Raw genomic sequence first — 15,351 nt, forward strand, 5'->3', positions numbered from 1 at the left:
TATTTTCAAGTCATTTTCATAAAATATTTTAAAATCTATATTTCTATTTGTATTAGAATGTATTAAAAATACCAATAAAATGTATTTACTAAATCTAATTTACGTCATTAGAAATATAATTGTTATTAATAATAAAATTCATAATAGTTATCAGTTTAACATGTTTCCAGACTTTAAACTTTTGTGGAGAAATATCACTTCAGTCAATCGATTCTGTCCCCAAAGTAATTTTTGATGTGCAGATTGTTCCAATACATTATAACTCAATTTACTTGACCAAGAGTTATTGCCTAGCATACCCTTGGCATATTGTACGTACCATCAGTGATGTGGAAGACTTTGTGTCACAGTCTTAGAAATGAATACCGATACATAAGGTTGTACTACTAATTTACTGTCTTGTTTGTGAAAGCAGAGTGTAGTTTTATTTGCAATCTATTTGGCCAAGAGTTAGTGCAAAACAGTTCATTAGCATACTTATTCAATACAACCCTCGGCATATTGTACCATCAGTACACTGTTGTGTCACACTCTTAGAAATGGATACATACAAGATTGTATTACTACTTTACTGTCTTGTTTGTAGAAGCAGAGTTTAGTTTCATACTAATATAAACTAGGTTAGTCTGGAAAGAGAATTTATAATGTTATGTCGCCTGCTTCTGATATAAAACACATCTGAGAGGATGACTAAGATGTAGCAAAGTAATGGCGTAGATGTATTTGGCTATATTCTGTACTCTACAGCAGTACTGTCTGGAACAAATTTCATTGCAAAGGCTTCTTGACATGCTCAAATGTTCTGAAGACAGACATTCTTCTAGGACATTTAATTAATACAATGCAACGAAGGTCTTCTTAATTAATTACTTGACTATGTAATCACATGCTAGAGTAGGACTGCCCAAAATTATTTAGAAGAGGAAACTATATTTTCAGAAACTGTCTGCTAAGGAATTAAATGAGTAGAGAATTGTTCGAGAAATACGGTATTTAGTTGAGATGCTAGGGTCTTGCACGATAAATGTCATACGTACTGCTTCTCAAGTAATAACTGCTATTCTACTGTTCCAGTGACATATGTACAAGCTGGCATTTCCTCGCATGCTTGACGCAAAAAACACAATCCATTAGCTAGAAAGCTACCATGCAGACGTGTTCAAAACCACGTGCTCGAATGAATAGAGTGTCTATTTTCATTCTTACCACTGCTTGGTCGTTGCAGTCTGATTCCATTCGAAATAGAGTTCCTGGTAGCTGCAGTGCTGTTTACTATACAAATTTAACGCGCGCTACGTAACCCCGTCTATCATGCAGGCCCGGATACAAAAATTTTAAACAATCCAATGACACTCGTAGAGCATTAGCTAATCCTCTCTCTTTAAATGAATGCTAAATTTTGACTACTAATGTGCTAGACTGATAGCTTTAATTAATTAGTCACACACGTGAAAATAATGCAATCACCTGTGGAATCAACTAAAATACACAAATCAGCAGCATCGACCTTGCTGTTACACGTACGGAAATGTTCCGTTGTGCATATAGTGTAAATAGTCTAGAAGTACATAGTCAGTTTATATCGGTTGAGACTAAACTCAAGTGTTGGATATCTAGGTGTTAGCTTTCGTTGTAAGGTGTTGTGATAGAAACGTAATATTGTCGATTTTGTCAACATCGTAATTTACACAATGAGATTTTCCTAATTTCTTGTTAGTGTAGTTGATGGATCGACACCTTAGATGAAGGAGCTACTTCGTGTATAATCACAAAACAATATGGCCGAAACAGTTGCATCATATTGTACCATGGCCTACATATATAAAATATCTAGAAAAGAAGGGTCACTACCTGTTAAGTAGACAACAAGTCTATCTAATTCGGCGTTGTAACGCCAAAGCATGTACTTAAATTCTCATGCAATCTGTTAATTGCTTAATTGAATCTCGTATCCGTGTGTAGATTTGTCTTCCAGACACGAACGCGTCCAAACACCGACAGACTCTACTGCTAGAGGGGAAAGAGTAGCTTGAACGCTACCTAGCAGCAGAGCCTTTCGCTTATATCCGACCCCTCGCATATCCGAAAGTGTCCGCGAAGTTTTAGTATAAGTTATAAGTATATGCCACCTGTTTTGAGCTGTCAAAAACTATGCCCATTTGAATAATTTTTTCTATCTATTAATATTTTCTGCGTCAGTGTGTGCAAAAATAGGTCTAAAAACAACAACATAATGCAGTATAATTTGTATGCGTTCGTGCGTTGCATATAACCAACTGTAAGCATCTAAATCAATCAAGGCAGTAATGACATACAGCTGACAGTCGTTGATAGCAGCAACAACTATTAGTCAATTTTTACGATTGGCTAAGTCCTTGATTGAAGTGTCCAAAGTCAAAATAATACAATTAATTAATGTATTGTAGATATTACGGTTTACATATACCACAGCCAGAAAGTTTGGGTGGCCAGACCATCTGCCCATGCATGTCATACTTCTGGAAAGTCGTACGCGGGACCAATTTAATTAATGCCAGTCCATACCAAATATCCAGACCAAATATCAATACCAAATATCAATACCAAAGAGGAGAGAACGTTAACCATCTAGGGCAGATCTACGTAACGACTAACAAACACTAAAGATCAATCTCTTCATCACGTGAACTATCGTGAACCACGCACAGTACAAAATAAGAAAGTCCAGAAATGGACAACACCACACACCTTGCTTGATCTTGAAAATTTCATCCAATAACGTTATAGCTGCATGTATACCAGATATATACATGTATATACACGCTCAAAATAGTATAAACACAAAATATCGATTTTGTTCTCACTTTCAGTGATAGTGACGTGTCCAGAAGAAAAGATCTTTCTGCGCAGTCGCAAACATTCAGTGATACTCACTGCTGCTTCTTCCGGTCGTTTCAATTTATTCTGACTGTACGCCAGCCAATATAAAGCTGCAATAACCACAAGACATTCAGTGCAATCCTATCACGTATATATAAATAAATAAATAAATAAATAAATAAAAAAAAAAATATATATATATATATATATACATATATAGTATCATAGTTTTTTTGCTCCACATTAACAGCAAGGTTTCACCTTTTGCAGTGTATTCGCTTGTTGGCTCGTTGTCACGCAGTACGAGCAAAGACTTCGTGAGAAGATGGGTGGCATTTTCGTAGTCTCCTGTCTCGGCCAGACAACCGGCGAGGTCGACTGTAGCTGCAATGATGTACAATCAGTTAGTAGATCAAGTCGAAAACCAAGCAGATTTAGAATAAAATTACTGTGAACAATAACTGGATAACCCTCTGGCAATTCCTTCTTCAAGAGAGTTAGAGATTCTCTCAATATTTCCATGGCCTCGTCTTTCTTTCCAACACTACTGAGAGCAAGAGCAAGTCCCTTCCTAGCTGAACAAGAACAAAGCACGCCTCTTATCGCTCTATCCAGCGGGTCGGGTCAATAACAACGTCAGTAGAATTCTTAGAATTACTGATGGTCATGCAATAAGTCAAACATCAATTAACAAACACGACGGCAAACAATACAATACGTGTATGAAAAAGCATACCAGAAAGAAGTGAATGTGTCTCGAAAATGTCGTTTCCTTGAAACAATTCCATAGCTTTCACATAAAACTCGATAGAAAAAGTGCTGTTATTTGAGATGAAGCAGCAATAAGCGATTGTGGCAAAATCTGCGGTCATTAATTGCAGATAAGAAAATTTGTTTAAAAACGTGACAAAAACAGTCCTTACACCAACCAACGCGAGGATGGCTGCGCGGAAAAAATAAGATAATCATGTCTAGGGCGGCTTGAGCCAACTTTGTACCATTTAACACATCGCCTTGCATGCAGTAGCAGTATGCTAGTCGTCTCATTGCTATAGAATGAACATATGCAACGATAAATTGTTATGATGTCATGATGTACAATTTGTAAACCAATAAATAGCGAATAGTGTGTCTATTACACAAACAGTTTGCTACTTAATCAAGTTAAGTAAATATAATTATAATAAGTAGTTGTTTATTCATCCAACCACACAAGTGTTCAACAAGCATGAAGTCAGGCACAATGTGCTTCGCCTCACCTATTTGTAGCTGATGTTTCTGACACAAACAACTATACACATGCATAATTTGCAGCATTTATATCAACGCACGCAACACGCACGCACACATACAACACACACACACACACACACACACACACACACACACACACACACACACACACACACACACACACACACATGCACACACACATGCACACACACACATGCACACACACACACACACACACACGCACACACACACTCACACAAACACACACACACACACAGACACACAGACACACACACACACTCACACACACACACACACACACACACACACACACACACACACACCCACAGACACACACACAGACACACACACAGACACACACGACAGTATTGCAATGCAGTTCCAACAACTAACTACACATAGAGTTAACATAGAGTTAATATCCCTTATCAACGCCTGTTATCAAACTAATGTCTTGTCTATTTATATCGGTACCACACTTTATAATACAAGTTATTAAATATCAAATCATCAACCCGTTGTCGAAATTCAGTCCTAACCTAATGCCAACCGCGGATGTGGCGACGGCAGCACGTTTTGCCTAATCTTCATAGCCTTTTCGTACAAATCCCGAGCTTCTGCTAACCGTCCGATTGACAAATAGCAGCCAGCAAGATTTGTAAGCGCAATACCTAAATTTAATAAACACGGCTTTGGGAAATGCGATTATACATAAACGATAAGCTGCACACAGTACTTGTGGTATAGTCCAACGAAAGACTTCCGTTCAGCTCTTTTTTCAGATTCAGCGACTTTTCAAACATTTCAATTGCTCTGACCAATTTTCCCCAGTTTTCATATACCAAGCCCAAATCATTGAGAGCTAAAAATATAACTATGACCAAACATGGCGAGTACGTATCAGGCAGGCAATGAAAAAATAACAACAGTAAACACACAAGCAAGCATGCGCGTGGGTGTAGCGTAAGTAGATGCATGCAGCGTAAGTAGATGCATGCAGCGTAAGTAGAAATGCATGCAGCTTAAGTAGATGCATGCAGCGTAAGTAGAGATGCATGATTGCAGCGTAGTCTCGCGTACCTCTTTGCCATCATACTATAAAATCTGAGAAAATGCTTAATCAATTCTTGTTCTGCACTCTCTAGAGATTGTGAGGGATACCGAGCTTCCTAGCATTGCTAGTGGTCTAACTACGTGTCACTCAATCGCATTCCGCTCGTGTCGCGTATGTTGACTTCGATCGTAGATACTAGGTTGCATGCCATGTGAATGGACGCCATAGCTAATCAGAGATTTGTTTGTCGACCCTGTAGATCTTGAACTACCGTTCTGTTGTAAAAGGGATGTGTCCATATTGTCCGTGAGGTCGTGCAACTTCACCAATCGACATCTGACGTGGTGCTAATAATTTCGATCTACTGTTGAGTATGACCTAGGGCATGCATGGGGTGTGCCTTTGTTTTAGCTTTGAATCTCAATGTCTCGTCTCAGAGTTACTGTTTCAAAGCACTATTCAAAGTCCACAAGATCGACATAGTCACGAACGAATGTCTGATCTCTGATTAAAAGCATACATCTTCGCTCTAATTGATTACAATTGTAATGGCCTTAACTTAATTAATCAACACACGCGACACGACCGAAATGCGATTGAGTGACATCTACTTAAAATTTCTGCTATCATTAATTAAAGAAGTCTTTATCCTCCACGATTCTTGGAGAGCGCAGAACAAGAATTGTCTAGGCATTTCCTTAGACCCTTTCGCCGAAAGTATGATGGTGAAGAGGGTCTGCATAGCTACGCGAGACTACATGCAGCGCGTAGCAAGTAGAGATAGATGCCTGCGAGCACCGAGCAAATACAAGTAACTAACGCACTTACATCGCGCCGTATTTGTTTTGTCTCTCTGAGTTTTATCAAATTCGAGTTGAGGAAGAAGAACCTCTTCAGCAAGAGAAAACTGAGCCAACAAGCGTCGACAGTTTGCCACGTTGTGTCGAGCTGCATGTAATAGCAAAGCAAGGCCAATTCAGCAACACAATAATTAATTATTAATTAATTTAATGTTTTGTATCTCTATAGCAACCCTCAACAGGCAGAATTTTGTACGCTAAGTTACATAGGAACGTTTCAGTTATTCTATACACAAAATTCGCAGTCAGCCTATTGGTGAGCTCTTTAGAATAAAGAAGACATTTTTGAATTCATAAAAATTGCCATACATTCATTACAATACTTGGAATGTACTTTCAATGTTTTTCATACATTCACTATAAACGTAAGGACCGCATGGTTTACAAGCGCTGACGCTTAGCTAAGCGTCAAACTTCAAAGACACCGCTTCGACGGAGACGGCATCCTTTGATGTTGACGCTGACGCTGACGATGGAATAGAATTCATTTCTAGAGCCTCAGCGTCAACTTCAGCGTCACATTGTAAACCAGATTTTTAACGCTCTATACCATGGTATAAGTAAGATAAAACTAAATAGCAAGAGAAAAGTGGTCTGGTACGCGAGACATTCTAAGAACCGTTGATGGCACGGCATCTTCAACGTTTGGCTCGTCTCGAAGCAGACCCGAAGACACGGGCCCTTACTAATCACCCTTTAGTAAGTTTGTACCTCCATTATTAGTTTCACAATCTTACCCTCTCTTATTAGATCACTAAATAAAACTTTTCCTTTACTGTTTTCCATAGACTCCAGAGACCGCGTCAAATACGTAAGCGCTATCTTGGGTTTATCCAACATTTCGTAAACGTAACCCAAGTCTATAAGACCTGCAAAACAGTCCATTAAATTAACAAGTATACAAAGACTTCACTCTATAGCTGTATACATTCATTCAATAGTCGAGAGTGTTGAAACTGCAGTTCATTACTTGACATGGTTTCCACAACTTCCAGTCTTCTTTTTGTCAAGAATTCTGCTGTTTGTAAATGTTCATAATACATAGCCAACCAACAAGCGATCCTAACTAATTGCCTACAAGTTTGACCCAACAAGAGATCGCTTTCTAGAACAGCTTCTGCCACACTGTAAACGTGAAGAGATAAAGTGTAAAACTCGCGCAAATGACTTCTTGCTTTCTCGGTATGCGAAAAAATAATGGTAAAGTAAGAGCACAAAAACTGCAACCGTGAAATGTACGTTTTGTTTCTCATTGCGTACTCTACGACAGCCTGTTGAACAAGATTGTGCATTGAACAAGTGTTCGATTCCTTGTTTACCTCAACAAGAGTACATTCGGACAAGTGATTGACGGCAGCAGTGATGCGATTGTTGTGTCCAATTTCATCATTTGACATTGGAATGGTAACCTCTCTCAGCAGATCTAAAGAAATGTTAGTAGAATGAAGAAGAGATACCGTTATCAACACGTTCATAGCATCAGAGTCACCAGACAATAACACGTCTTCAATGTTCATCTCCCAAGGAATAGAGGCGTGGGAATTGGAAAGCAGACGTTGCTGCATCAACGTCAGCATCTTAATATCGTCAGAGTCAATTTTATTAACCAACGATTGAAGATCTTTAGTCTTAAATGCTCCAACATTGTTGATATTTTCAGCCTTCAAAACTTCTTTCACGTGCATCATCCGCCAGTACCGCAGCAATTCTTCCAAGTTGGAGTTCATCAACATTTTCATTTTCTCCAAGCGAATCTGCAGACGATGTAAGTAAGTAGAAAAATTCATCCCCGTTTTTTCCAAATACCTCCCTACATGCTTAAGTGCTAAAGGAAGAGATTCGACGGGTGGGTCGTTAGCTATTCGCCAAGCACTTTCTAATTCACTCTCTGGTAGTTTACTAGAGTCTCCGTAACCAGAGTAATAGAGTAATACTGTCAAAGCCAGACTCTGGTTCAAAGGCTTGAGTAAAATATAATTACCAGGCTGCAATAGCTCGTGCTTTGACATTCTAGTAGTTACGAGAATATGACATTTTGTTCTCAAATTGGGCATATAATCATCAATAACGTCCAAATTGTCGGCACCATCGTACACCAACAAAACGCTGCCACGTTTAGCAAGAAGTAATATAAATTGTGTAAAGCTTGAAGAGATGTCCACATCTGATTGAGTATGTACGGCAAGATCATTCAACTGTGCATACAAAACTTGTTGGTATAAAACACAGAATTCAAACACAAAGAAAAAATACGTGATTTCTAAGAGAGTGTTGAAACGACGAGTAAGACTGAGCATTGAACACAAACACTCCGCCGCCGTATAAATGTCGACATTCTCTTGCATATGCTGCTGCCAGAGACGTCTTGCCGCATCCACCCATGCCAATAATATACTAACAGTAAAATATAGTTGATATAGAGTAAGAATATGTGTAGAGATATACATAAACTCTCTCTCTCTCTCTCTCTCTCTCTCTCACACACACACACACACACACACACACACACACACACAATTGACAAAATGGACAAATGGACATGCCCTTCGGAAAGTTCCGAAGATAGCACCCCTTGTCTATTTCTAGGTAGGTACCCCGACGCTACTCGAAGTTTTAGACCGCGCTGACGAACCCCTTGATGCGTGGCCAGAGCATCAAAGGGCACTAACTTTGGCGCAGCTGCAATACTGGACCTCAAGTACACACGTACCCGTATATACTGCGTGATGTTCTGTCAAGCCAGCGGTCTAGTCCACCCCAGTCAAAGACCAGGTACTCATTTATACTTCTTAGTCAAGAGAGGCAATTGTGTGCGAATTTCTTACCGAAGGAAATTACGTCTTTAATCGTCCGCGACCCTACTACCTCAACGTCCCGAATGTTGCCATTCTCTAAATGCAACTCTCTAATCAACTGAGATACAAACGCCACACGCACACACACACACACACACACACACACACACACACACACACACACACACACACACAATTTCTCATGTACTATTCTCTCAGTAAATACCATCTGTTGAAGATCAACTCTCTTTCCAGCTTTCCAGAAAGCATTCGTTATATTCTTGAGCTCAATTTCTCGTCCAACGAAGATTGGAAAATGGTGTTTTTCATATTTTGAAGGAAAGATGGCAACTATAACCAATCAAATTACCAAACAAGACATATATACATTAACTAGGTCGATATCACCTTCGCCAATGTTTCCTGTTTGACTAAGCTTTACTGAACTTTGACGGAAAACGCAGAAAACAGTAGCAAGGAACAATAGTGACAAAAGCGAAATTATCCAATAAACTAAAAACAAAGAGATAATACACGGCAACAAACATACAAATATGTAAAAAACAGTTGCAATTTTTTTTATAAACTATCATTACATTGTTAGCACATTATACACTACACGGTTGTTCTGATGTCTACAAATGTTGGTTGCATGAGCACATTAACGTTCTAATTGATACAACAATGCATATCATGGTATAACTCTGCTGCAATTGGGTAGTAGTAGTACATGTCATTGGGTTTGGGTGGTATCGTATACTTTCAGCACGATTAATAAGACTTGTTTAAAATTCATGTTTGAATATCTGACACACCCACACCTACAAATCTCTCTCACACCACACGCACACACACACACGCACACACACGCACACACACACACACACACACACACACACACACACACACACACACACACACACGAGTCCAGCCAGTCCAGCCAAGCAGAGAACAAAGCTCCTACGCATACTCTGACGCACGCAAGTTTACACAAATTCACACAGGTAAGCATTCATCCGACTCATGTATGTCAGTAGTAAGTGATAAACAGTAAAAACAAAAATGTACGAATGCATAATCAATAGTTTTGTACCCCAAGTATACTTCTGCTTGCGTTGAAGATGTTTGTCTTTCAATTCTTTTAAAGGACCAAGATCTGTCTTGTAAATGTAGTTCCCACAAAAATCACAAAGTCTACAGACTTTTAGCTTCCCTAATAAACACATTTTAAAAAATTAAACAGAATAGAAGATGCTACCTAACTATATATCATTAGTACCCTCACGCCATTGTTCCTGAACTTTGCGTTCAACAAACTTTGCAACTTCTATAGCGAAATTTTCGTCAGTTGTCATTTTTCTCTCGATACCCGTATAAGAAGACATTTGATTACATATCCTGTTTTTAGAATCACAACACTCATCAGCTGTCATGCCATAGAAAACTGGTAAAATCTTTATGTTCGCTTCATCAAATGCGAGTGCTGCTTCTGCTTCCGCTTCAGGATAACGTTGGTCTTTGAAATAATGGCTCAGCACAACGACAAAGAAAGGAGACATCTGAATGGCGTCAGCAATAGTTACTTGTATTCTTTCTCCCCCTGTCAAACTTTCAACATCGAAGAAAGCGACTATTTGACGTCTCAGCATCTCATTGTATACACAACGTACGAAGTGTTTGTCTTTACCCGTATGACATAAGAACGCGTCGTACTTCCATCCCTGCTCATGCAGAAAAGGCTTCACATAAGACGTGTTCGACGCACTCTCTGTCATTTCCTAAACTCTTGAATTTCTTCTGTTTACCACAAACCATTCCTCTCTCGCGGCATGTGTACCGGCTCAAAAGTGTTGGAACCTCGAATTCAGAGCAAAAATATCTAGTTCTATTTTATTTAATTACCAAATTAAGAATTGTACATTATGAAATTCAGTGTAGTTTATTGTTAGATGCTGTACTGAATACAACGCAAAATGTTCCTCTATGCTATACTATACTTCATACACACACACACACGACACACACACACACACACACACACACACACACACACACACACACACACACACACACACACCACTTTACTGAGTTTACTCTATTCTATATTAGTATTTAGTGTTGGTGCAGTAAGTTTGAGCTTACTCATAAGCCACCAGCAGCCATCCTATCACTTTTCATGAGCATATAAACGGTTTACTGCAGTATCCTACAGCATTAGTATACAAAAGCTTGTTTTGGACCAACTACTGTAGTGACGACTCAATCTTCCTCACTACTAGTCAATAAAACAAATATTATAAATCATATCTTTATCAGTCCCTAAAGTAGTACTATGGATAATTAATGTTAAAATTAAAAATAGAAACTATATGTAGCAACTAATAACAAACGAAGTAAGAACAGCATTCCCATGGTAAGACTTCAATTAAGCCTGAAACCACCAGAAACAAACTGACGTCTTACTCTTGCTAAACCCTCTAAAATAAATACGAATTTAAATAAGTTAAAATAACTAAAGTAACAATAATTGCATGACCCAGAACCAACCTTTCTAAATACAATAATAATAATAATAATAATAATAATAATAATAATACGTGGCTTGTATTGTGAGGCTGAACTGTTACCTTGCTGACAGTTTTGATCCTTTCATGCAGATGATACGAGAGTGTGACTCTGGAAAATCTTCACACTCGATCAAGCGCATGGCTTGTCGATTTACTGCACAGCTGCGGAGGAGTCTTGCTTTGGACGACAAGTCGCAGAACTTACACAGGAATGCATCCATCTCGGTTGAAGGTGGCTTCGAGCAAGCGCCTAAAACAGATGCGAGACATTACCGTACGTGTTGCAGTTCTCTTCGTGTGCGGTCCTACATCGAAGATTCTACATCGTGATGTCAGTCCTACTTGCCGCATGTGCAGTGTAGGCCTGGAAACAGTCGACCACATTGTGGCAGGCTGTAGTGCTTTGGCACCGACGGACTACACTGATCGACACAATCAGGTGGCCTCCATCATTCACTGGGATGTTTGTCGCCATTTTGGGGTTCCAGTGGAGAGCAGATGGTACCGGCATCATCCTGATAGGCTTGTGGAGACGGATGACATTACTATGATGTGGGATACCACCATCCCCACTGCCAGGAAGATCAAAGCCAATCGTCCAGACATCTGTCTCAGAAATAGGAAAACAAACAATTGTCTTCTTATTGATATCAGCTGTCCTGCTGATGGCAACATTGGCAAGAAACATGCTGGGAAGTTGGCGAAGTACAGCGACTTGCGAGTGGAGATAAGCCGCATGTGGCATTGTCGAACACTGGTGATTCCGGTGGTCTTGGGAGCTTTGGGCACAGTGCACGCAGGTATTGCACGGTGGCTGGACATTATTCCAGGTCATCACAACCTGCAGCACTTACAGAAAACAGTGCTTCTGGGATCTACTCGGATCGTTCGTAAAGTCATGTCTTCTTTCTAGACAGCCGTGATGGTCTAAGTACTTCTGAAGCAGGGTTTGCTTCCGGTACTTGTAATAGACTTTACAAACCAGACTGATCTGGTTGAGCACGACAACATAATAATGGGGGTAAAGACCCCACTTGCCCATTGAGGAGGGGCTAACGACACATAATAATATCCCTGTGGTCATTGATATCCACTAGGCGTGCGGTGCTGAACCGAGTTCACAGTCACCGTAATGCCTGCAATCTATATCGAATTGGCTAGTCATTGATCGGCATGTGGACTACACAGAAACATGTACCCTGCTGGGCTCACCTGCCGGGTTGGTGACGCCCAGATGGGGTAAGACCCCACTTGCCCATCATGGATCGAGGGGCATGACGACACATAATAGATTTCATCGTACTACAGCTTGCAAGTCTATAGTAAATATGTTTCTAGTATTATGTAAGTAACAATAATAAATTACATGGCTCAGAACTAACCTTTCTCAATATGTTTGTAGCATATGTGGTACACTTATAATGACCATATAAAAAGTATTAATCATTTCATGTATATATAAATATATTCTTCTACTATGCAAACTACCCCAACCTGCCCCAGACTACCCCAAACTACCCTACACACCCAGTCCCTAAACAAAAGTACATTACAGTAACAGGAAAATCCCACAAGTCATCAAAGTCCAGGTTCAGTCTACTGTATAATAGCTTGGCATTATACTGCCACAGTCTCACGGACAACTGTTTCATCAAATTTGAGTATGTCTGTGAGAAAGGTATGCTGTTATATATATATATATATATATATATATATATATATATATATCATCAAAACATAATAATGGTACTTTATTTAAAATGAATAAATAAATCTTAGCACAATCAAATCTAACTTTTTCATTCTTACAAGCATCCGTGTATTTTTAATGTATGTAACCCTGATATGTTATATATCAATTTCTTAACAACTAGAGATGTTGTTAGAGATAGCCATGAGTACTGGCACCGGTTTAGACAATTTCATATAATCTACATTACTCTCAATATATATCTCCACATCAATTTCTTCTCAGCAGTTATGGTGTAAAGATATAGCAGAATATCTCATCATAGTTATCTTTAATCATGCGACTTCCAGATTTGATAACAACCTTCTACAGAATAGAAGGTTTATCTAATTCATGTTTTACATATATTTGATCAGTTAGGCTTATTACAAACCGCTTGTTGCTGTTGAGTAAATGACTTTTAATTCAAAGTTCACTTTTATAATATTGAAGAGTTAATTTCAAGTCATTTTTATGACATATTTAAAATCTATTTCTTTTAGAATGTATTGAAAATACCAATGATATATATGTTCATAAAGTAAATTAAATTTGGTAAATATATGTATTATCAGTTAAATTAACACGCTTTCAAAGTTTGACCTTTCGTTAAGAAATCAGTTCAGTTAATAGATTCCTATTCCAAGAAGAACTTTTGAGGTGCAGATTGTTGCAATACACTTTAACTTATCTACTTGAGTAAGAGTTGTACCATCCACTGCCATGATCAGTAATGTGGAAGACTTTGTGTCACACTCTTGGAAATGAATACATACAACGGTTGTACTGCTACTTTACTGTCTTGGTTCACCTAATAAAGTATGTTAGTCTGGGTAGAAATTTTATATTTGCTTATGTCAACTGTTTCTGATACAAAACAAATTTGAGAAGATGACTAACATTATTTCTCCAGTATGTAGCAGAGTAGTGGCATACATGTACTTGGCTATATTCTGTATTCTACAGCACTACTTTCTGGTACAAATTTCAGTCAATTACTGTATTTCTCTAAATAATTCCCTTTGAAAATTAATATTTTCTAGTGTCAGTAATAGCAGAATTAATTGAAAAAGGAAACTATTTGGAAAAAGAACTTGTTTCATAGTTCATCAAATACTGGCAACTATATTTAAGTTTTGAGTCACTAAATGCATCAGAGTCACTAAACAGTAAATAAAAGACCTAGTATTCTCAACATCTTCACTGTACTCATTGCTATTGTGAACTATTGCTCAGTTATTTGAGCTTCAGGCGCTTTTGTTAGCACTACAAAAGTTCTTGACATGTTCAGACATTCTGAAGACAGACATTCAGCTAGAACATCTAATACCATGTCACAACAATTGAAGGACTTCTTGATTAATTAATTGACTACGTAATCACATGCTATAGTAGTACTGGTTCAAAATTATTTAGAAGAGGAAATTATATTTTCAGAGAAACCTGCTGCTGTAGGGAATTATTTGGGTGGAAAACTGTTCGAGAAATACAAATACAGTATTTCGTTGAGATGATAGTCTAATGTTCTAATAACTCATATACATGTCGGAATTTCGTAACATACATGAGGCAAAAAACACAATCCACTAGCTAAAGAAAGCTAGCTGCCATGCAGACATGCTCGAAACCACGTGATCGACTGATTACAGTAATGTAGCTACTTTCAGAATCAGTCTTACCACTGCTTGGTTATTGGAGTTTAATTCCACCGAAATAGAGAGTTCTTGTTAGCTGCAATTAGTGCCGTGGAAATAGACTTTGCGAGATTAACGCGCGCTACGTAACTTTCTCCTGCGCTGTAGAGTTTCAGAGCTAGAGTACACACCTCTCATCAGCGTTGCCTGTGCGCTCGATACACATATAAGTGCCCTAGTCTAGCTATAAGCAATCTATTTACTAGCATTATTAACATACAGGTACCATATTGAGTGACGTCAAAACCGGAGCGAACGTAAACACTTACGCATCGTCATTGCAACATTTCATGCATGGTGCTTGCGGCGTTCAAACTGTAGAGTCCATTCATGCATCATGTGATATACACAAAGATTAACTAGAAGACGGTAATCTCTACACTACAGAACGATTTTAGAACAAAGGACTCACAAAAGCAAGTGACAACAAATAACGGATTTAGTATAGTAGTACAGGGCAATGGGTTCACTCGCCTCTTCAAGGCTCGTGATCCGGCCAGAGCACCCACCATACACTGCGTCCGATCCAGGAATTTTTG

General features: G+C 38.7%; 1 protein-coding gene across 4 annotated transcripts; it reads right to left on the reverse strand.

The window, feature by feature from the left end:
* Positions 1-2,552: 2,552 nt before the first annotated feature.
* On the reverse strand, positions 2,553-14,874 carry LOC134192152 (uncharacterized). Of its 4 annotated transcripts, none has more exons than XM_062660850.1 (17): positions 14,798-14,874; positions 10,102-10,679; positions 9,916-10,035; positions 9,231-9,335; positions 9,049-9,173; positions 8,281-8,421; positions 6,956-8,222; positions 6,765-6,896; positions 5,996-6,115; positions 4,850-4,975; positions 4,653-4,784; positions 3,783-3,908; positions 3,596-3,721; positions 3,309-3,434; positions 3,121-3,243; positions 2,844-2,969; positions 2,553-2,766 (listed from the first exon to the last, which is right to left on the reverse strand). In XM_062660850.1, the coding sequence occupies exons 2-17, from the start codon at positions 10,595-10,597 to the stop codon at positions 2,630-2,632; spliced, it is 3,528 nt and encodes a 1,175-aa protein (XP_062516834.1). In that variant the 5' UTR covers positions 10,598-10,679; positions 14,798-14,874; the 3' UTR covers positions 2,553-2,629. The 4 variants fall into 4 exon arrangements, 3 of the variants coding, with proteins under 3 accessions (XP_062516834.1, XP_062516833.1, XP_062516835.1); XM_062660849.1 differs by having other exon boundaries at positions 4,850-4,987; XR_009971904.1 differs by lacking the exons at positions 2,553-2,766; positions 2,844-2,969 and having other exon boundaries at positions 3,131-3,243; positions 3,309-3,430; positions 4,850-4,987.
* Between the last annotated feature and the right edge of the window lie 477 nt (positions 14,875-15,351).

The sequence above is a fragment of the Corticium candelabrum genome, chromosome 16 (genome assembly GCF_963422355.1).
Source record: "Corticium candelabrum chromosome 16, ooCorCand1.1, whole genome shotgun sequence".
NCBI lineage: Eukaryota > Metazoa > Porifera > Homoscleromorpha > Homosclerophorida > Plakinidae > Corticium > Corticium candelabrum.

What these genes read in the sequence shown, in the direction of transcription:
- LOC134192152 (XM_062660849.1), bottom strand. Translation starts at nt 10,597, where the DNA reads ATGACAGAGAGTGCGTCGAACACGTCTTATGTGAAGCCTTTTCTGCAT. An exon ending in ACATCCGCGGTTGGCATTAG is followed by an intron (nt 3,909 to 4,652) that starts GTTAGGACTGAA and finishes TTCATTCTATAG; the next exon opens with CAATGAGACGACTAGCATAC. An exon ending in ACACGTCACTATCACTGAAA is followed by an intron (nt 2,767 to 2,843) that starts GTGAGAACAAAA and finishes GTATACATGCAG; the next exon opens with CTATAACGTTATTGGATGAA.